Source organism: Lissotriton helveticus, chromosome 3_1 (genome assembly GCF_964261635.1).
Source record: "Lissotriton helveticus chromosome 3_1, aLisHel1.1, whole genome shotgun sequence".
NCBI classification, from domain to species: Eukaryota; Metazoa; Chordata; class Amphibia; order Caudata; family Salamandridae; genus Lissotriton; species Lissotriton helveticus.
This window is the reverse complement of record NC_136061.1, coordinates 1366805102-1366827633: the sequence shown is the minus strand read 5'-3', so window position 1 is coordinate 1366827633 and position 22532 is coordinate 1366805102. Positions and strand designations below refer to the sequence as shown.

Here is a 22532-nt window from a genome sequence, read left to right as displayed (position 1 = left end):
CGCCTTTTTTTAGAGAACTTCATAATACTTAAAACACGATAGCAGTGTTTTGCGGAATATCACAATCCGCATGTGGGACACATTTTTCTTCGGTGCCCAACACTATTTTGATTCGAATCCTACTCTGCCAATCACCCCCTCCGCCCTCATGTTCTTGTTTCAGGAGCGCTGCCAATGTCCAGGCGGCCTGCTCCCCTCCCCTTACCCTCCTAAAACTTGGAAACTCCAGGGGCGATAACTGGGTCGTGATGGCACTTCAGCCACGGCCTGGCTCATATGCTCTGAGCCAATCACCCCCTTTAAGCTGAGGGGTTCGTTTCTCCGGGGTGCTGCCCTGCTTGGGGTATTGTATCCAATGTCCAGGCGGCCTGCTCCCCTCCCCCCACCCTAAACTTGGAAACTCCAGGGGTGATGGGGACACGGAGTGTGATCTCTCGACTGAGGGCTACAAGTTGACTTGTGCACCGCCTCTCCACGCACAACAGGGCCACGGTACACCCCTAGCGCCCTGCCGCTCTCCTCCAGGCACTGCTCTGAGATCCGCTGTCCTCTTAGCGTTGTCACCAAGCCGTGTGAAGGACCGTGAGGACACCAGAGGGACCCCAGGACCGTGTGGAAAGGTGTGTGCAGGACCGTGTGAAGAAGAGTGCTTTGGGGATCCTGTTAGAAAGGCGACCCCGGGGGAGGCAGAAGATGTCTGACTGACCACCCCTAGATCCACCTCTCCTTCGAGAAGTAGCCGAGCGTTACCGAGAGGCCTCCTGGGTGAGGGTCCTCTCCTAGGATCGTACAGCAGAATAATCACAACACTACAGACGGACACCACACCAGAGGTCGAGATCTTAAGCTTTTATAGGTAATAAAGGTTGCTGGTTCTTGGCAGTATATACAGGCAGATCGAAGGATCCGTAAAGTCTCGTAAAGGGGGGTAGGGTAGCGGGACAGTCTCAACTCGGGTGGAAGAAGGGATACCCTACGCACAGCTCTCAATCCTCGAGCTGGGGGGTTCCGAGAGGTCGGGCCGCGGCAGCGCCAGCAGGCTCTCGAGGTGGTTTCAGCAAGGTAGGCCACGGCAGCGCCAGCAGGCTCTCAAGATGGTTTCAGCAAGGTAGGCCGCGGCAGCACCAGCAGGCTCTCAGATGGTTTCAGCAAGGTAGGCCGCGGCAGCGCCAGCAGGCTCTCAGATGGTTTCAGCAAGGTCTCAGATGGTTTCAGCAAGGTAGGCCGCGGCAGCGCCAGCAGGCTCTCAAGATGGTTTAGGTTACCGGAGATGAGTTCGTCTGGTGTCGGCCGTGACAGCGTCAGCAGGGCTTCCAGTCCAGGATACAACTGACGTCCTAATCCAGGGCTGGCCCAGATATAGGACGGGAGTCCTTTGATGTCCGGACCCTCGCGCCTGGGGGTCAGCGGGGCCGGGATGATGGTGTCCAGACACCCAGCAGGGGGGTGGAGCCAGCGCCCAGGGAGGCCGGAGGGCGATCGAAACCAGGCGCCCGGGGACGGCTGGAGGGCCATCGAAACACCCTTTTCTCTGGGATCTGTCGAGTGGCCACTCGACCACCTGGGTGGATCTTGGTGCCTCGATGTCTGGGCTTCGCTGGGGCCTGGGCCGGGGCCGAGGCCACGTGGTCGGGACGTGGGGGGCCCAAGATGGAGTCGGGCGCGGCCTCGTGCTTAGGTCGTGAGGGGCCCACGATGGCACCAGGTCGGTAGTGGGGGTCCGGGATGGTGGCCGGACCAGCAATGTTGGGGCGTGTAGTGTCGGGCAAAAAGGGCTGCCCGATGCTGGGCGGAGGGCCGATGTCGTCCTGGGCCCGCCATGCGGGAGGGGTAGGACCACGCCATGAGGCCGGGTCCAACACGCGTCCCCCCCAGCTGAAGGCAGGGGAGAGTCACCCATCGTCTTGGGGATTCTCCTCGCCGAGGCGGAAGAATCGGGACAGGCCGTCAGCATTGGCGTGGTCGTTGCCGGGGCGATGCTCCACAGTGAAGTCCATCCCCTGCAGCGAAATGGACCAGCGCAGCAGTTTCGGGTTTTCTCCCCGCATCTGCATCAACCACCGCAGGGGCTGGTGGTCGGTCTGTACTCGGAAGTGGGTGCCGAAGAGGTAGGGCCGGAGCTTCTTGAGGGCCCACACCACGGCGAAGGCTTCCCTCTCGATGGTGCTCCATCGCTGCTCTCTCGCCAGTAGGCGTCGGCTGATGAAGGCCACAGGCCGGTCGATTCCTTCGGAGTTGTCTTGGGACAGGACCGCCCCGATGCCGTGCTCTGAGGCGTCGGTTTGGACCACAAACTCTCTGTTGTAGTCGGGGGCCTGGAGCACAGGGGCGGTGCACATGGCAGTCTTCAGAGTTTCAAAGGCTGCCTGGCACTCGGGGGTCCAGTGCACCTTCTGTGGTAGTTTCTTTGAGGTCAGTTCTGTGAGGGGCCCCACAATGCTCCGGTAGTTCTTTATGAATCGCCGATAATATCCCGTGAGCCCCAGGAAGGCGCGGACGGCGGTTTGGGTGACCGGGGGCTCCCAGGCCCGGATGGTGTCTATCTTTGGTTGGAGGGGAGCCACTTGGCCGCTCCCCACTTGGTGTCCCAGATAGGTCACGGACCCTTGGCCTATCTGGCACTTACTGGCTTTGATGGTGAGTCCGGCCCGCCGAAGGGCCGTCAGGACTGTCCAGAGGTGGGTCAGGTGCTCATCCCAGTGGAGGCTGTACACTGCAATGTCATCGAGATAGGCGGCGCTGTACTCCTCTAGACCGGCCAGCACCTGGTTCACTAGTCTCTGGAAGGTTGCTGGTGCGTTCTTCATGCCGAAGGGCATCACTTTGAAGTGATAGTGGCCATCTGGTGTCGAGAAGGCCGATCGCTCCTGTGCACCAGGGGTAAGGCCAATCTGCCAATACCCCGCCGTGAGATCGAAGGTGCTGAGATATTTGGCGGCCCCTAGGCGATCGATCAATTCATCCGCCCTGGGGATGGGGTGGGCGTCGGTCCTGGTGACGGCATTCAGTCCCCTGTAGTCAACACAGAACCGGAGCTCCGGAGCTGCTCCGGGGGTGGCGGCTTTAGGGACCAGGACAACGGGACTGGCCCAGGGACTGTTGGAGGGTTCGACTACCCCCAGAGCTAACATCTTGGCCACTTCGGATTGGATGCAGGCCCGAACCCGGTCGGGCACTCGAAAAGCTCGGTGTTTTACAGCCGGGCTGTCTCCTGTGTCTACATCGTGGACACACCACCGGGTGACCCCCGGATTGAGGGAAAACAGATCCGCAAACTGCCCCAGCAGCTTCCGGCAGTCCTGTTGCTGCTCTGGGGTCAGGGAAGAGGAGAGCGTGACCCCTTCGATGGAGCCGTCTTTCTCGTGGTGCGGAGGAGATCTGGTAGGGGTTCGGAGTCGTCCTCCGCTCCGTCATCGGTCGCTAGCAGCAGGCTCAGTTCAGTGCGTGCAAAGTGTGGCTTGAGCCGGTTAGCGTGCAGAACCCGGAGGGGGTTCCGGGGGGACTCCATGTCCACGAGATAGGTGACTGGGCTCTTGCGCTCCACCACTTTGAAGGGCCCCGTCCATTTGTCCTGGAGGGCACAAGGTTCGACTGGGGACATGACCCAGACCTGCTGGCCTGGCTCGAATTCGATGGACGAGGCGTTCTGGTCATACCAGCATTTCATCTCCTCCTGACTAGCCTCCAGGTTGGCCTCGGCAAGTTCCCGGAACTTCCGAGTCTGATTGCGGAGGGTCAGGAGGTACCGGTAGACATCAGGTGGGGCCTCTCGAACTGCTGTCTCCCAGCCTTCCTTGACCAGGCTGAGGGGGCCTCGGACCGGGTGTCCGTACAAGAGTTCAAAGGGGCTGAACCCCAGGGACTTCTGGGGTACCTCTCGGTAGGCGAACAGGAGGCAAGGTAGCAGGACATCCCATTTGCGCCGGAGTGGTTCTTCTAAGCCCTTGATCATCCCCTTCAATGTTCTGTTAAATCGTTCCACTAGTCCATTTCCTTGGGGATGATACGGGGTGGTGAATTTATAGGCGACCCCGCACTGTTGCCATAGGGACCGCATATGCTTCGAGATAAAGTTGGAGCCTCGGTCACTCACGACTTCTCGGGGGAAGCCGACTCGGGAGAAGATGCTCATGAGGGCTCGGCCCACCACGGGGGCTGTGATGGTTCGGAGAGGAATGGCTTCGGGATAGCAGGTAGCATGGTCAACCAGGACGAGGATGAAGCGGTGCCCCTGCGAGGTTCGAGGGTCCAGGGGCCCTACGATGTCTATCCCCACTCACTCGAAGGGGGTGGTCACCACGGGGAACGGCTGGAGCGGGGCTTTGACTTTCCCCCCGCTCTTCCCGCTGGCTTGACAGGTCGGGCAGGTCCTGCAGTGGTTATGCACATCGGTGCGCATTTTTGGCCAGAAGAAATGGGTCACCAGGCGGCTGTAAGTTTTGTCCTGCCCCAGGTGCCCGGCGAGGGGCACATCATGTGCTAAGTTTAGGAGGAAGTCTCTGAATCGGAGGGGTACGACCAGTACCCGGCCGGCCCCTAGTTCAGCAATCTTTTGCTCACTGTAGAGAAGGTCGTTGTCCCAATAGATCCAGTGGGACCCCGCGGGGTCTCCAGCTGCTTGGGTAGCGGCTTGCTGTCGAATCCCTTCGAGGGAGGGGCAGGTTTTCTGTTCCTGCCGGAACTGTTCGCGGGTGGGGCCACCTTCTTGGCGCCATTGAGCAAGTTCTGGGAGGTGGTCGAGCTCGGTGAGATCTTCTTGGTCGGACCCTTGGGGGCCGTGTTCGGGGTCGGCGTCCTCGGGGACGACGGGCGGCGGAGGGGCAGGCCACTCCGGCTCCTCGGTGAGAGCTTCCCCCGCTGGGGGGGAGGCTCGGGCGGTCATGGAGCGGGTGGTCGCACAGACCCACTCGGGAAGGCCTAGCATCCCCAGGTGCTCTCTCCGTTCGACGCTAGCCCAGGGGGAACTTTCTAGGTCGTTCCCAAGGAGGCAGTCCACGGGGGCATCGTCGCGGACAGTGACTTTTAGCACGCCCGACACTCCCCCCCACTCGAAGGGGATGCGGGCCATCTGGCACAAAGTCTCTGAGTTATCTGCGGACCGGACTGGACACAGGACGTTAGGAAGGATCTGTTCCGGGGTCACCAGATGGCAGCGGACCGCTGTCACGCTGGCCCCAGTGTCACGGAGGGCTTCGGTCCGGCGTCCATTGATGGTGACCCACTGGCGGTATTTCTGGGTGTTGCCGGGGATCGGGCCTCGGGGGATCAGGTCGTGAGTACCCAGGCATGCCAAGGTCATGGCGGCGGGCTCCCACTCGGCTTGCTCTGGGTTGTCGTCCTCCTCCTCACTCCTTTCTTCACCCAGGGCAGCGGCTGCGATCTGGCGGGTTGGGGGACCGGAGGTGCCGGGTCACTGATTCATTGGGCAGAGAGGGTCATTCGCATAATGACCCAGTCGCTGGCATCTGTGGCACGTAACGTTCGGGCGGGGCCCCGGTCTGGCTGGGGGGCCCCCTCTCTGGCCCAGGGCTGGCGACGTGGAGGTAGGGGAGGACCCCTGGGGGACGTCTCGCCCCGGCTCTGGCCTACTCCGCCGCCTCGTGGTCGGTGGTTCCCCGGGGATCCCCGGCCGTAGTCTCCCAGTGGACTCCGGGGAACTCGGGTGCCCACCCATCTATCCGCCTCGACAGCGAGTTTTCGTGGCTCAGTCAGTTTGCTGTCGAGGAGGTGTTGCCGGAGTTCAATGAAGCAATTATTGGACAGATGTTCCCATAGAATGAGGTCGATCAACTGCTGGAAGGTGGTGACCTGGCAGCCTCTGACCCACCCCTCGAAGGCTCTGCTGTAAAAGTTCACGTACTCCACCCACGTGGTACCGGGGATTTTCTTGCAGTCTCTGAATCGCTGCCGGTACATCTCGGGGGTGAGCCCGTAGCGAGTGAGGAGGGCGGTCTTCATGTGCTCGTACAAGGTCATCTCGGTATCAGGGAGCTCCAGCAGGGCGTCCCTCCCTTCGTTGATGAACTTCCCCCTCAGGCCGGCGCCCCAGTCCTTGAGGGGTACTCGATGGGCGGTCATGGCGACCTCGTAGGCTTTGAACCACTGTTGGATGTCGTCGTTCTTACAGTACTCTTTGACGACATCCTTGGGTATGTGCACCTTCGTGTCCACCGGCGGGGGTGAGGTCTTACCCCCGGCGATGGCAGACTCGTTTGCCTTGGCTTTCAGTTCCATTTCTTTGAGGACGCGCTCGTGCTCGAGCATGAGTTTTTTCTCCTCGAGGGCTAGCTTCCTTTCTGCCAGTTGGATTTCTCCTTCTTGTCTGAGTCGAGCAAGATCCAACTCGTGGAGCCGGTTCCTCTCTCGTTCTCAGGCGTCTTCGTGGGAGAGGCCCGTGTCTGGGTTTGCGGGTCTCCCTCCCGCTGGGTTCGTCTCGGCCTCCGGGCCTCCGTCCGGGCCCGGGTTATCTTCACTCGGGGGTGGCGCCTCGCCGGCGTCCACCCAGGCCTGCAGGGCCGATTTAAAGTCTTCTTTGGTGCTTAAGCCAGTGGTAGCGATGCCTAGGTCTTTGCAGAATTGCTTTAGCTCCTTGTGACTGTAGTCTTCCATTTTCTCTTTCTGGAATTCTGTGCTCATGGTCGTAGTGGGTTTTTCTTGGTAGTGAGTGAATCACTCTCTGTACGATCTGCGTGTGCTCGGATCCCAGCGCTTGCCACCAATGTTAGAAAGGCGACCCCGGGGGAGGCAGAAGATGTCTGACTGACCACCCCTAGATCCACATCTCCTTCGAGAAGTAGCCGAGCGTTACCGAGAGGCCTCCTGGGTGAGGGTCCTCTCCTAGGATCGTACAGCAGAATAATCACAACACTACAGTCGGACACCACACCAGAGGTCGAGATCTTAAGCTTTTATAGGTAATAAAGGTTGCTGGTTCTTGGCAGTATATACAGGCAGATCGAAGGATCCATAAAGTCTCGTAAAGGGGGGTAGGGTAGCAGGACAGTTTCAACTCGGGTGGAAGAAGGGATACCCTACGCACAGCTCTCAATCCTCGAGCTGGGGGGTTCCGAGAGGTCGGGCCGCGGCAGAGCCAGCAGGCTCTCAAGATGGTTTCAGCAAGGTAGGCCGCGGCAGCGCCAGCAGGCTCTCAGATGGTTTCAGCAAGGTAGGCCGCGGCAGCGCCAGCAGGCTCTCAGATGGTTTCAGCAAGGTAGGCCGCGGCAGCGCCAGCAGGCTCTCAGATGGTTTCAGCAAGGTAGGCCGCGGCAGCGCCAGCAGGCTCTCAAGATGGTTTAGGTTACCGGAGATGAGTTCGTCTGGTGTCGGCCGTGACAGCGTCAGCAGGGCTTCCAGTCCAGGATACAACTGACGTCCTAATCCAGGGCTGGCCCAGATATAGGACGGGAGTCCTTTGATGTCCGGACCCTCGCGCCTGAGGCCGGGTCCAACAGACCCAACGGAGCTGGGGCGGAGTGTGAAGTCCTTGGAGGACCCCAGAACTGTGTGGAGTTCGTGGGCTGTGAGCAGCAGCCACAGGACCCCCCAGCAGGTGAGTGCACGTCCCTTCACTGCCCACACCATTGGGCAATAACATTACTAAGGGTACCACACACTGACCTGTCTCTCGGCTCGCATCGAGTATTAACTCAGTGTGGTACTCCTTTCACCCAACTCAGATCCGCTCACAGACCTATCAGTTGTTATGAAGAAACCCAGGGCACTGCCATTCCCAACTCACAGCAATATAGATGTAAGTCTGCCCATGTGGCCTCGGCTTACCCAAGATATACGCACCTTATGAGTTTGCCCAGAGAATTTCAGGCTGAGAATAGGTGGAGCCCCACAAACACAGGGAGGGGTTACATTCCCTGCTTGAAGTCAAGTGCAGAAGGAGGGCGGGGGTATTCAAAACATCCATATTCTAAATATAAAAGCCCCCCTTTCGTTTAGAAATAATTTGGGACACGTTGATAAAAAGTGCACATGAGCACAACTGTACGTTTGTCACAGGCTGACCATATGGTGACCTTTCACCTCCGCTCCACCCACAAGACCCTCTCCACCCTCCCTGAGGGTGGCACAGAGTCCAATGCAATAGGTCTCGCATTTATGCAAGTTTAAGCTATTGGCATTGTAAATGACAATGCCTTTTATTTATGTTTTAATAACGAAAACAAAAATAAAAGGCATTGTTATTTGCAATGTCAATAGCTCAAACTTGCATAAATGCGAGACCTATTGCATTGCAAATGCTTGTTATGATTTTCGTGGGAAGACCCTTCCACCGAAGGACACTTATCTTCAAAAGAGAAAGTGTGCCTGGGGTCTCCCAGAGGCCTTTAGCTAAACATAATTTGGCCTCTTGCTCCCTGATGACCTTGCAAGAGACGAGGACTGCAACATTATTCCTTTATTCCATATGCTACATACTATCACTATGGGGGTCGGAAAGACTTCGCGCAGCACTGTCTGCTAAGGCTTGAAATCCGATGCCTTTTGAGGAAACATTTTACCTAGTTCCTGTTGACAGGTGAGAAATTTATCAGTGAGACACCGAGAGCTCCGGAGAACGCCGACAAGCATGAAAAAACAGTAACCAATGACAGCACACTGGTTGGTGTTTAATAAACTCTGGTGTGACACCAGTTCCAGCCTTGGAGTCCCTGGAAAAATGCTTTCCTGGAGAAATGCTTTCTAGACTAAAGCCTGGAAGGAGTATTGATACGTTTGGAATAATCTGTCGGAACATGCATCCTTCAGAAATGTCAATCAAGTGCTTGTAAAGAGTGGCATGCATAGCAAAGGAACAGCTGTTGTGCTGTATGGTTAGGCATAATCACTTGATTGAATCTTGATATTGTCCAGCAGGGTAGGCAAGGAACCATGGACAGACAGGCCTCCATTAGAAAAAGTAAGAAGCATTCATAAAAAAACAACGAGGAATGTAAAGGTAAATGTTAGTCTATTGGCTGTAGTTAGCTAGGTTCTATGTGCGTTTTCAGGCCAACCATGATGGAGCATGGGTCGGGTAAAGCTTAGCAGTTTGCCCCAGTCAGGAGTTTTCCTTTCTGATTGGCCAGGCAGGACTCAGTAACTGCTGCGGCCTGGTGTGCTGTCATGAAAAGCTTAGAGTGGGGGCGAAACTTGAAAGCGGTCACTGAGATTCCATCGCAGAAGAGGTCAGTTTGCCACCTTTTCCCTCTGTTGTGCTTTACGTTTGAGTTTCATCACTTGTTTGGAGCTTGATGTTCCCCAGCTGGGCAAGACTAGGAGTTGTGGCCAGGCATGCCTCCTTTACGTTCAGATGCCTCATTTACGTTCAGATGTTTCATTGATAGGCAACATGACACATATGGGTGGGGTGGCATCAGTAATAGGCAAAATGACAAATATGGGTGGGGTGGCATCAGTGATAGGCAACATAACACATATGGGTGGGGTGGCAGTGGTGGTGGGTAACATGCCCCTATGGGTGGGGTGGCATCAGTGATAGGCAACATGACACATATGGGTGGGGTGGCATCAGTGATAGGCAACATGACACATATGGGTGGGGAAGCATCAGTGATAGGCAACAGTACAGGAATGGACATTCTACACAGGGAATGGATGGGATGCACTGGGAATGGACCATGCAGGCGGCAGTCGGGAGGAGGCTGCTGGCACCACCGCAGATAATAATAACAGGGATTGGTAATACTTTTTAATATGATCGTTCAGTTGTACATAATGCTTTCTTGGTCATATATAAGCTAACAAAAATGCATCTGACACTTCTTTTTTATAACTTTTCAGCATGCTGCAGACTTCTGTACTGCACAGCTTAAAGCCATAGACGAAGTCAATAGCTCTGGCTAAACACTTATAAGGTCCCAAAAGCGATACCTATTGGCTATGCTAATGCTTGTTTTATTTGTAGGCCTCTTTCTATTTGCATCACATCTATCTATCTATCGCCCTCACTATATCCATCTGTCTATCGCTCTCTATCTATCTATCTATGCATTTTTAATACAACAACCATTCCGATTTTGAGAGGAGTAAACATCCCAATGCCCATTAGATTCCCCATGTTAGACTAATGTTCTGATATGTTACCTTTACCTACCTACTTCGGGATCAAGTTTGTGCTATATACAACTTTATAAATAAATAAACGGGTCCTACTAGGAGCAAATACATTTGACCCTGCCCCTCTATCTTAAGCAGATATAAAAGACAACCAAAACTGGGGTAAAGTGGACGCCTTTACACAATTAGGTCTCGTGCCAGTGCCTTGCTACACTAATGATAGTTAAGCAATTTTCTTTCACAAATTGTAAATTAAATTCCAATTTGAGCCATCCAAATGTGGTGCTTTTAAGACATAAAACAAATACAAGGGTGCCATAGAAAACTGAAAAGGACGTGCAACAATTTCAAGCTGGTGTGCCTTACCAAAGAACTGTTAGCGCTGCTGTCTGTAGCTGTAGCACAGGCTGTGAAGTAACCTTCAGCATCTGCAAACTAAATGCAGAGAGGGATTTTTAAGTAGCATTTGAGTCAGGGTTCAGTTTAATCTGAGTAACAGGATTAGTGCCAACTGAACAGATGCGTTGCTCCCTTATTACATTTTAACAGATGAGCTTCTAACCAAAGCAGCACATGCATATAACATTTCTAAATGTTTTTAACCACGGTGGAGAAAACTATCAACACTGCAACACAGGATGTCTAATGGACTTTGGCGAGTCCCACTTAAAAGCTATGTTTTAACTATTTAACACTTTGCAATGTAATATTACCAGCCTCCCACAAACAGCAGCTCCTAAAAGGAAAAAACTATTACATTCCTCGTCAAATACTCCAGTTATCGGATCATCATATCATACTCAGCTGTAAAGCATGATGAAAGGAGCATGCACTTTTGAGAATTATTCCAAATTACAGGATACCCCTGCTCCCAGACGCACAAGTTACTTACCTTCGGTAACGATATATCTGTAAGAAACATTAGTTAGTGTTAGATTCCTTACCTTAGAATTACCCTTAGGCGTCAGACTGGATCCGGAAAGTTTTCGTCAGCAGTACCCTTGTGCGTCGGTAGGCGTCGTCTGCAGCTCCGCGAGCGTCGTGATCGCCGGAATGACGTCGGAGTACTTAGACGCTACCCTTGCGCGCTGACGTCATATCTGTACATAGCTTTCCGCGCCAGTAACGCAGAGCCATGATAGAAACAGACACTGGTGCCATGAAACTAGGGCCCTGAAGGGGATGTCCTTAACCTAGACATCGGTTCACAGAAAGGGGAGGATGGGTGGGGTGGTAAGGAATCTGAAACTAACTAATGTTTCTTACAAATATATCGTTACCGAAGGTAAGTAACTTGTGCATCTGAAAGAAACACTTTAGTGTTAGATTCCTTACCTTAGAATAGATACCCCAGCAATACCAACCCTGGTGGTGGGTCTGCGAACCAAGATCACACGAGAAAGTCCTGGAGAACGGAACGGCCGAAAAAGCCATCTCTCCGGACTTGGCTGTCCAGATAGTAGTGCCTAGCAAACGTGTGCAGCGAGGCCCACGTAGCTGCCTGACAGATGTCCTGCAAGGGGACTCCCCGACCCAGGGCAGTAGTAGCCGCCGTGGCCCGATAGAATGGGCGTGCAGCCCAACAGGAGGCTCCTTTTTCGCCAAGGAATAGCAAACCTTGATGCACAAGACGACCCACCGAGAGGTTGTCCGTTTGAGAACCGCCTGTCCCTTCTTAGCGCCCACGTAACCAACAAAGAGCTGGTCGTCCACCCGGAACTGGCGTGTGCGATCTAGATAGAAGGAGAGCGCACGTTTTGGGTCCAGACGGTGGAGCCTCTCTTCCTCTTTCGAGGGATGCGGAGGCGGAAAGAAGGTGGGCAAGGGGATGGACTGCCCGATGTGAAAGGCTGTGACTACCTTGGGCAGGAAAGAAGGACGAGTCCTCAGAACAACTTTGTCCGGAGGGACAGAGAGGAATGGAGGTTTGGAAGATAGAGCCTGGAGCTCACTCACTCTCCTAGCAGAGGTGATGGCAACCAGGAATGCAGTTTTAAGAGTCAGAAGACAAAGAGGACAGTTATGAAGTGGCTCAAAGGGAGCGCACATCAGATATGTTAGAACAAGATTCAAGTCCCACTTAGGCATCACGAAGGGAACAGGAGGAAACATGTGTGTGATGCCTTTCAAGAATCTATTTATAACAGGGGACTTGAAAAGAGAAGGCTGATTAGGAAGCCATAAGAAGGCTGAATGGCCGTGAGGTAGCCCTTGATAGTGCCCAGAGCAGAGCCCTGCTGGGCAAGAGAAAGAAGGAAGAGGAGAACCTCTGAAAGGGGGGCAGAAAGAGGATCCACAGCCTTTGCTGTGCACTATGCCACAAATTTGATCCACCTGCAGGCGTATACCATTTTTGTGGAGGGACGCCTGGCTGCCAGAATCACTTCACAGACTTCAGGAGGCAAGTCAAATGGCCTCAACTGCCGCCGCTCAATCTCCACGCATGTAGGTGGAGACTGGACAGGTTCGGGTGGAGGACCGTCCCATGCTGCTGCGACAGAAGGTCCTCCTGAAGAGGCAGACAAATCAGTGGATCGACTGACATGCTGAGTTGTTCTGGATACAAGTATCTTTGTGCCCAGTCAGTAGCCACAAGGATGACTTGGGCCCGGTCTCTCCTGATCTTCAGCACTCTGGGCAGAAGTGGTACAGGCGGAAAGGCATACAACAGACCGCAGCTCCACTCAAGATGAAAAGCGTCGCCGAGCAAGTGCCGCCTTGGAAATTCCAACGCGCAGAACTGATGACATTGCTTGTTCTCTTCGGTGGCGAATAGATCTAACCAAGGCTATCCCCACTGCTGAAAGAGACCTTGCACCACGTCCAAGTTCAGACGCCATTCATGATCCATCATGCACCGGCAGCTGAGTTTGTCCGCCCTGGCATTCAGGGAACCTGCCAGGTGTTGAACCACCAGGATGACGCCCTGGTGTTCCAGCCATTGCCAGAGGCGCAGAGCCTCCTGACAAAGGGTCCACGACCCCACCCCGCCTTGTTTGTTGCAGTACCACATGGCGGTGGTGTTGTCCGTGAACACCTGCACTACACTTCCCTTGATAGAGGGAAGGACTGCCCTCAGTGTAAGACGGATCGCCCGCAGCTCCAGAAGGTTGATATGGAGCCGTGACTCCGCCGGAGACAAGAGGCCTCTGATCTCCCTCTCTCCCAAGTGGTGCCCCCATCCCAGGAGGGACACATCTGTCACCACTACTTGCGCCGGTTGGGGTAGGGAGAGAGACCTGCTGCTGACCCAATCACGGTTCAGGAGCCACCACTGCAACTGGCTCACAGTGCCCTCCGAGATCAGGACGCGGTCAGACAGGTTGCCCTGATGCCGTACCCACTGAAACTTCAGGTCCCACTGCAGAGCCCGCATCTGCCACCTGGCGTGATGCAGCAGAAGGATGCAGGAGGCCATCAGCCCCAGGAGCCGCAGCGTCAACCTGACCGAGACTCGGAATAAAGGATGAAAGATCGGAATCAGTGCCTGAATATCCTGAACCCGCTGTTTAGGGGGATAAACCCGAAACTCCGCCGAGTCCAGAACCGCTCCGATGAAAAGGAGCTTCTGAGAGGGGCACAGGTGTGACTTCGGCACGTTGATGGAGAACCCCAGCGAGTGCAGGAGGTCGGCCGTAGTCTGGAGGTGGGAGACGACTGTTTGGGGTGAGCCCGCCTTCAACAACCAATCGTCGAGATAGGGGAAGACTCAAACCCCTGATCTGCACAGATGAGCTTGAGGTACTGGGTTTTTAAGAACCGGCACAGAACCGGCAACCCAGCGGTGTCAGGTTACACCCAGAGACCTCGGGTTCTTCCTGATTCAGACCACAGAAACTCAGAGTCTTCTAGATGAAGTCAAGGATCGATTTTATTGGCTGCAACCAAGGTAACAAGTGTCCTAGAAGTACAACACACAGGAGGTATATTCTCAGGAGACTGCTCGAATTTACAAAGTCAGGCTTCTCTTCTTATACAGAATTTTAAGCTTCAGGCAAACATTCTTGGTTTTACAGTAAATCATTGACATATTTTCAATACAAAGGGAAAGCAGAGTCATGATGACATGTCCATATTTCACTTCGTGCTGCCTACAACAAATCACCCGGCAAGGCCCAACACTTCATCAGATATCGGTGGACCCCCAATAAAACGGGCACCTCCCCACCATAAACCAAGTGAAGCAAAAAGAGCAGAGACAGATGCGAGCAAGATACGGCAGGTGTGTGCGCTGAAAATGGTTTTATGGCTTGTTGAGCCTTGATGCTATCTTGTTCGGCCACTGAGAGGGGAACTGACCTAACGAGTTCGGCCTGGGGCAATGGTTCCAACTTGCACAGGTCATAGGAAAGTCAATGAAGGTGTACGTGTCCTTTTGGGATCGAATCTAGCTGGATTAAGGCCTATGTAAAGGGCAAATATTTTGAAAAAAGGGGACCCCTATATATTATAGTTCTACTTGCTATACATAGGGAAGGAACAAGACATTTGGAAAAGGTCTATAGCCAAGTAGTACAGATTCTTTTTTAGATTTCAATATTCGAATGTTTAGGTATATCAACATATATCGTCCAACTGTAGTAAGACACTTCAAAAAGATAACTTATTTGATATTAAATTTTATTAATGATTTATGTTTTACATACGATAAATGTTTATATATCTTTTTTGATTTTTTGTATATTTCTCTTTTTTTGTCACATTAGTAGTTTATGAAGAACAGTACAGTGTATGAAGTGACTGATATTATACATAAAACTCGTGTATTTACATATTCATCTAAATTCAGAAAAGGTTTAAAAAAACATGAACACAGAAGATAGAAGACATAATCAAAAAACTAAAAAACTCAGCAATTGAGTTGAAGGCAATACGGTAGATTACACTACGCGCGTTTCGGCTCTTGGGCCTTCTTCAGGTGACCGTCTATTGCTAGCAGGACAAATTGATAGACCCAGACTAGATGTATGGCAGCAGTGAATTCAGAACAGCTGCAGAATGGAGAAGTTGATCAGGTATAAAGATACGGGATATCTGAATGCTTACATCTTCCTTTTTCATAAGCGTAGTTGGCAAAGAAGCTTAGCAGTGATTCTGTATCGTCTTTAGTAGTCCGATGTTTTAGCGGTATTTGGCAACGAGACTTATAATTGAGGATCTTGTGTTTTCCAGGAGTTCGAATCAAAACTTTTGAAACCCGACTGCCCTGCTCATACACAGCCGATTTATCTTCATGTATGAATACCGGGAGTTCCTCGCCACCAACTGACTACCAACAGTTACGTTTTTTTCTGCAATCTGCACACTTACATCTGATTCGAACTCCTGGAAAACACAAGATCCTCAATTATAAGTCTCGTTGCCAAATACCGCTAAAACATCGGCCATGCCCACAATGTCTGAAATATAACAGATCGTCACTTATAAGCTCATCCACAGACTACTAAAGACGATACAGAATCACTGCTAAGCTTCTTTGCCAACTACGCTTATGAAAAAGGAAGATGTAAGCATTCAGATATCCCGTATCTTTATACCTGATCAACTTCTCCATTCTGCAGCTGTTCTGAATTCACTGCTGCCATACATCTAGTCTGGGTCTATCAATTTGTCCTGCTAGCAATAGACGGTCACCTGAAGAAGGCCCAAGAGCCGAAACGCGCGTAGTGTAATCTACCGTATTGCCTTCAACTCAATTGCTGAGTTTTTTAGTTTTTTGATTATGTCTTCTATCTTCTGTGTTCATGTTTTTTTAAACCTTTTCTGAATTTAGATGAATATGTAAATACACGAGTTTTATGTATAATATCAGTCACTTCATACACTGTACTGTTCTTCATAAACTACTAATGTGACAAAAAAAGAGAAATATACAAAAAATCAAAAAAGATATATAAACATTTATCGTATGTAAAACATAAATCATTAATAAAATTTAATATCAAATAAGTTATCTTTTTGAAGTGTCTTACTACAATTGGACGATATATGTTGATATACCTAAACATTCGAATATTGAAATCTAAAAAAGAATCTGTACTACTTGGCTATGTAAAGGGCAACACACAAAATGGCTGCCGTATACAAAATGGAAGCCAGGGCATGAAAAACGATAATGGCCATTTCGGGGTGAAATCGTCACTCGAATATGCTGGAAATGCTTGTACATAGTGTACTCGTCATTCTCGGTCTTTTGATACCAAATTCGTCATGTTTCGACGAAGTTTAATTCTCGAGTCCAGAATGATTACACGAGTCCAGAATTTTCAGCAACCACAAACCCTCCTTTTGCCGTTACATAGGCAATTAATCTATCCTCATGTTAATCTGAGTCCAGATCTATATTCTTAAAGTCATTGAGATGTTGCTGTAACATCATTCTAGTACTCAGTTCATCTCTTGATACAGGCTTCCTTACACATGATGTGACACAAAGGCCACATATTGCAGGAGCACACTGCACGCATAGACAGAACAGGAAAAGAATGGCTAAGACCATCCCAATGACCATCAGAATTTTCCATCCCCAGGCGGATTTCAGTTCCCAGAACCATCCCATTAACGACCAATCTCCTTTATCCACATGAATAGATTCGGAAATCTTATGTAGTTTGGAGATGGCCTGGTACACCGTTGGAGCGTTATCTGGGATGAAAACACAGCAACTCGATTGGATCAATCTGCATACCCCACCTCGGTCTGCAAGTATGACATCTAACGCGACCCTGTTCTGAAGGGTCATAAGTCGATCCGACTGGAGCTCAACAGTCAAGTTACTAAGGGCACCAGCAGTTTCAATCACGGTGGACTCAACTACCCTTGTTAATTGCCTTATGTTCCTGTTGTTAGCCATGGATCCCCAGAACGGCAGAAAACTCTTTGCAAAGTCCCCAAATTCTTGACCTGCAGTGTCTTCTGTACTCAAGACACCTCTAACTATCCTTGTCCTGTGGTAATCTGCCGCTGCTGTGTAGGTGGGGGGCAACAGAAATGAAACAAAACATGAGCCCGAAAAGTCAGGGGGCAACCATGTATAGGCTCTATCATGGCAGATGAAATAAGTACCCTTAGCTGCTAAAAACGCGGGGGAAGTCTGGGCTGCAAAAACATACGTTTTAGTGCAGATACTCTTCCCTAACTGAGCCCTGGGATTCGTACCATTACCTTGCAGACACAGATGACCCTGATGGGGTACAATCCAAATCGGGGAAGATCTCTTAGTTTGCTGTTTCTCACTCAGAGTAGCTCCGTATCCAGTCATGTTCCATTCTATGTAAACTAGCGTCTCATCTCTCGGGATAGTCTCATAAGAAATACCTTCCTTAATCATGTCTACTATACCCTTCACTAGAGCACTTTTTCTAGGATTGTCTGTTACTGAACGTAGGGGGTAGATTTCGTGTGCATATATGAACATTGTCCTATATGCCCATACAGAACCATTGTGACTGAATGGCAGGACCAGATAAGGGATACCTTTATCCGTTGTGTGAGGCATAAGACCGCACACCCAACAGTTAGTCGTGTTCATTACAAGTTGGTGTTGGTGCAAGAGCTGAACAAAGGAGTTATTAATGAACTCCAATCTCCTATTGGATTCATGGTCAGGAAGAAGGTGGAAAGAATGAGAGGAAACAGTAGGAGGAGGTATGAGTGATGCAGTGGGTGCAAATGTTACACGAAAAGAGAATAAAACGTAACTTATTAAAAATATCATCATACTGAATAACATACAAATGCACAATATTAAAAAGCTTTTCTTTGTCATCACATTACATAATTTGCGTTTAACCACTTGGATGCTAAGGGTATTTGCTCTTCTTCATGTAATTTCCATTGAAATCAATGGAAACTCCATGACGAGTTACCCTTGTCATTAGCACTGAAGGGGTTAAAGTTCGTTGGTTTGGCAGGTCTCTCCATCTCGGAAAACTCCATCCTCTCTAAAGTGCTGCCCACGACGGGAGGTTGATTCTGCTAAGGAATGCTTCTGTCAGTCCAGGGCAACTCCCTTAGACCAACCAGAACTGCCGACCTAACGTCGTCAGCTGCACTCAAAAGACTTTAAGCAATCGCGGCCCTAGCAGCGGAACCCGGATGGCGGTTCGAAAAATAAAAATAAGCAAGTTTTCTTCAGATGGGAGAGCTGCGCTTTTAAAAATACTTGGAAGGAAAAAAGAATTACTTTATTTGTCCATAGGTCTCGGCCTCAAATTGTACCGTTGTTTTCCTGGTATGGTGTGATCCTGAAACAGGAGTTCAGGCTCAGTAGTGTTCAATCGCTTGGATGGTGGCACAGCCTTGTGCAAAATGTTCTCGCTTTCACGTTCAGAGTTAGTTCCTTTTACACGTGCATCACTGAAAGGTATGACATGTGGCACGGTTTCAGGTTCTGGGTCAGCGACACCCTTCTGGACCCACTGGTCATAAGGCAGAGGAAAAGGGATTCTTTTACAATGGATCCCGTGGATCCAGTTGGCCTTCCCCTCCACCCGAACGGCTGATCTTGTGGAAAGAAGGACGAGGTGCGGTCCCGTCCACCTGGGCTGGTCGTTTTTAGTTCTCTGGAAGTTCTTGACCAACACCCAGGATCCAGGGTCGATGGCGTGACCCGGAGTCTCAGAGACCGGAGGCAGGGTGTCGTGAACCTGTTGATGCCAAACACGCAATTTAGCCGTCAATTCATACAGATAATCAAGCAAAACAGGGTGTTCAAGCTCGCTGAACTTAGTGGGTCTAGGCACTCCCCATATGTTGGCTGGCCGGCCAAAAACGATCTGATAAGGGCTAAGTTTCACTCGCGAATGCACAGTCATTCTGGTGGACAGGAGTGCTAAGGGTAGAGCATCAGGCCATTTAAGACCTGTGCACGCTTGGATTTTGGCCAGTTTAAGTTTTAAAGTGCCGTTGTAGCATTCTACTAATCCAGCTGATTGGGGGTGATTTGCAGCGTGGAACTTCTGCCGAATACCTAGCCCTTCACACACTCTCTTCATCACACGACCCACAAATTCACTTCCATTATCAGACCAGACCATTCTAGGCATTCCAAACCTGGGGAAGTACTCTTTCACAAGGGCTTTTGCTGTGGACAAGGCAGTGTTGTCTTTTAGGGGATAGGCTTCTACCCATCTTGAGAAGGCACAAACAACAACGAGTACGTATTTTAAATTGTTGCACCTCTCCATGTGAATGAAATCTAGCTGAAAAACCTCGAACGGATACGTAGGAGGTGCAAAATGACCAGCTGGAGTTGGGGTTCCCCTACCAGGATTGTGCTTCAGACATACCATGCAATTCTTGACGACATTCTCTGCACACTTGGGAATTCCTGAATTTTGCCATACTGGAGCCAACAACTCGCAAATCCCTTTTACGCTGATATGACCACTGAGAGCACATATGCATCGGGTAACAACCATCTCTGATGCTCTGATAATTCAATCCAGCAACCATTTGCATCCATTCTACCCGTACTTTCTCTCCACGTGCTCAACTCTATCTCTGTGGCCTCAGCTTGGATGGACTTCACACTCTCTATCGTGTCTTCACACATTCCAACATCACCAGTCCATCTTGCAGGGCCTGCAACATACATTCGGCTCATTACATTCCTTGCCGTTTCTTTCGCGATCTCATCAGCAAATGCATTTCCACGACCAACATCATCAGTCACCTTCTTGTGAGCACTACAATTCACAATCGCCATTTGCAGAGGCAAGGTCAGTGATTCAAGAAGCTCATTCACCAACTGACCATGCTGAATCTTAGCTCCATGCGAAGTCAGGAACCCACGTTCTCTCCACAATCGTCCAAAACTGTGAGCCACTCCAAATGCATACTGACTATCGGTGTAGATAGTCACTTTCATTCCTTTAGACAACACACATGCTCTCGTGAGTGCAATTAATTCTGCTGCTTGAGCCGAATTATGTGGCACACGTGCAGCCTCAACAATTGTATGCAAAGTCGTGACAGCATAAGCTGCAGTCGTGTCACCATTCGGGAGCTTGAAGCAGGAACCATCCACCCACAATGTACCATCACACTCAGCAAGAGGAGTATCGGATAGATCTACTCTCCCTTTCGTCTCTTCCTCTGTTCTAAGAAAACAATTGTGCTGTTCTGAAACACCTGATTCCTCTACAATTGGCAACAATGTGGCTAGGTTTAAAGTATTGCACCTTTTTATGTGCACATGACTCGCTAACAATGTTAATTCGTAACCTGACAATCGAGCACTAGTTAAGTGCTGTGTCTTGGTTCTATTTAACAACGTGTCTACTGCATGTGGGACCATCACGACTAGTGTATTATTCATTACTAGACCAGCAGACTGTCGAATAGAAACAGCTGCTGCTGCTGTGGCTCTTAAACAACTTGGCAATGCTCTAGCTACCAGATCCAAAGTCGACGAAAAATAGGCACATGGACGCTGCCTACCTCCAAACAACTGAGTCAACACTGACAATGCACAGCCCTCTTTCTCGTGGACATACAATGTGAAAGGCTTACTGTAGTTGGGGGTACCTAACACAGGAGCCGAACATAATGCTGTGCGCAATTCAGAAAAACTTTTCTGACACTCTTCAGACCAAGGAATGGGATTGGGTGTGGCTCTACATGTTAATGCCACCAAAGGTTTGGCCAATAACGAAAAATTTGGAATCCACTGTCTACAGTACGATGTAATGCCCAAGAAAGCACGCACTTCTCTCTGTGTTCTTGGCACACTCAATTTCGCTATTGCCTGAATTCTTTCTGGGGTCAGTTTCCTTCCCTCCTTCGATAAGAGGTGACCTAAGTAGGTCACTTCTTGTCGACAATATTGCAGTTTGGAAAGTGACACCTTGTGATGAAAATCACACAGATGACGCAACAATGACAGCGTGGCCTTTTTACAAATTTCCTCAGTGTCTGCAGCAATGAGCAAATCATCCACATACTGAATAAGGGCAGCACCTTCAGGTAGAATAATCGTATCAAGCTGTGTTTTTAGAGCTTGACTATATATTGACGGACTTTCACAGTAGCCCTGAGGAGCGCGTTTAAAGCGGAAGCTGCGACCTCCTAAACTGAAGGAAAAAATATCCCTGCTTTCTTCAGCAATCGGAATGCTGAAGAAAGCATTCTTCAGGTCAATCACGGAAAACCAAGTGGCAGAAGCTGGAATCATAGTCAATAATGTGGTAATGTCGGGGACAACTGGGAATTGTGGCACAACTATTTTATTCACCTCTCTAAGATCAATCACGAATCTGTACACAGGTGGCTGAGAGGGATCAGTTCGTTTTAAAACAGGCAGAACAGGACTATTGCAAACGTTGCCTCGTGTTTCTTCAATCACATCCTTTTCAATCAATTCGTAAATGATCGCTAGCAAAGCTTTTTCACCCTCACTAGATATCCTATATTGGGGAATTCGTGGCATTTGAACATTGGCTTTCAATGTTACAACATATGGTGGTATTTCTAAAAGACCCACATCATTAGGACCAGCGGCCCAAAGAATATCTGGAAGAAACGACAATTCTGCTGGAAGTTTATCCCTTGACAAATACATGGGAGAAACCACTTTCTTACCTAAAGTAAGTCGTACTCCTGAAGGAGAACAGTACAAAGTCGCATACAATCTTTTTAACAAATCCAATCCTAGCAAGTTTTCACCACAACCTGTTGTCAGAATAAGGGGTGCTTCGAATTTGCAAGGACCAACAGAAAGAGAAAGGGTCAGAAATTGGATTTCTAATTGGGGCGCCAGAAAAACCTACAGAAACGTTAATTTCGCCAGACAAAGGTGCGCCAGGGAGTTTGGAGTGCATAATAGAACTCTTTGTAGCACCAGTATCCAACAGAAAAGGCTCTGACACACCTGATGTAATCACCTCAACGTAAGGTCCACTCTGATCTACTGGAACTGAAACAACTCCCTCTCTTTGTCTATGGCTGTCCTAGCAATCATTACCCTCCAAATACTCATCTTCTGTATAGTAATCATCAACATAGTATTGAGCTGTCCTGTCAGATGCGTTGTTCTGCTGATCGAACCTATTCAGAGAATTTTGGGGTGGAAGGGGACGTGCGTTCTGGGGGACGTTTCCACGTCCTCTACCTCTAGGCGCTTGCTGAACAACACGACCTCTTACACCAGAAGCACCATTTGCCCGCTGTAACAAAATAGGACAACTATACTTGAAATGACCCTCTTCCTTGCAATACGAACACTGGTTGGGGCCTACAGGGACACGTGGCTGAGTGTACTCGACTCCTTGCGAGTTCCTCTGATACTGTTGAGGCTGATGAAAATTATTCTGATAGTTATTCTGACCACTATTGTTTTGACCACCACCACTACGTGGCGGATATGCTTGCTGTAACAAAACCTTCGTTTTCAACTCCTTAGTTTTCTTTTCTGCTCTATCTTTCTCGTCCTTGTCTCTATTTTCGTAATATTGTGCAGT

At 50.3% G+C, this 22532-nt stretch overlaps 1 protein-coding gene across 2 annotated transcripts in view; it reads right to left on the bottom strand.

Annotated features, from left to right (window-relative positions):
* The window catches only part of SLC35F5 (solute carrier family 35 member F5), a 786684-nt gene that overhangs the window by 525256 nt on the left and 238896 nt on the right, over positions 1-22532 (bottom strand). For both annotated transcript variants that reach the window (XM_078682012.1, XM_078682011.1), the window contains one exon: positions 10438-10506. In XM_078682012.1, the coding sequence (XP_078538138.1) occupies positions 10438-10506 (69 nt within the window). The remainder of the gene's footprint in view (positions 1-10437; positions 10507-22532) is intronic.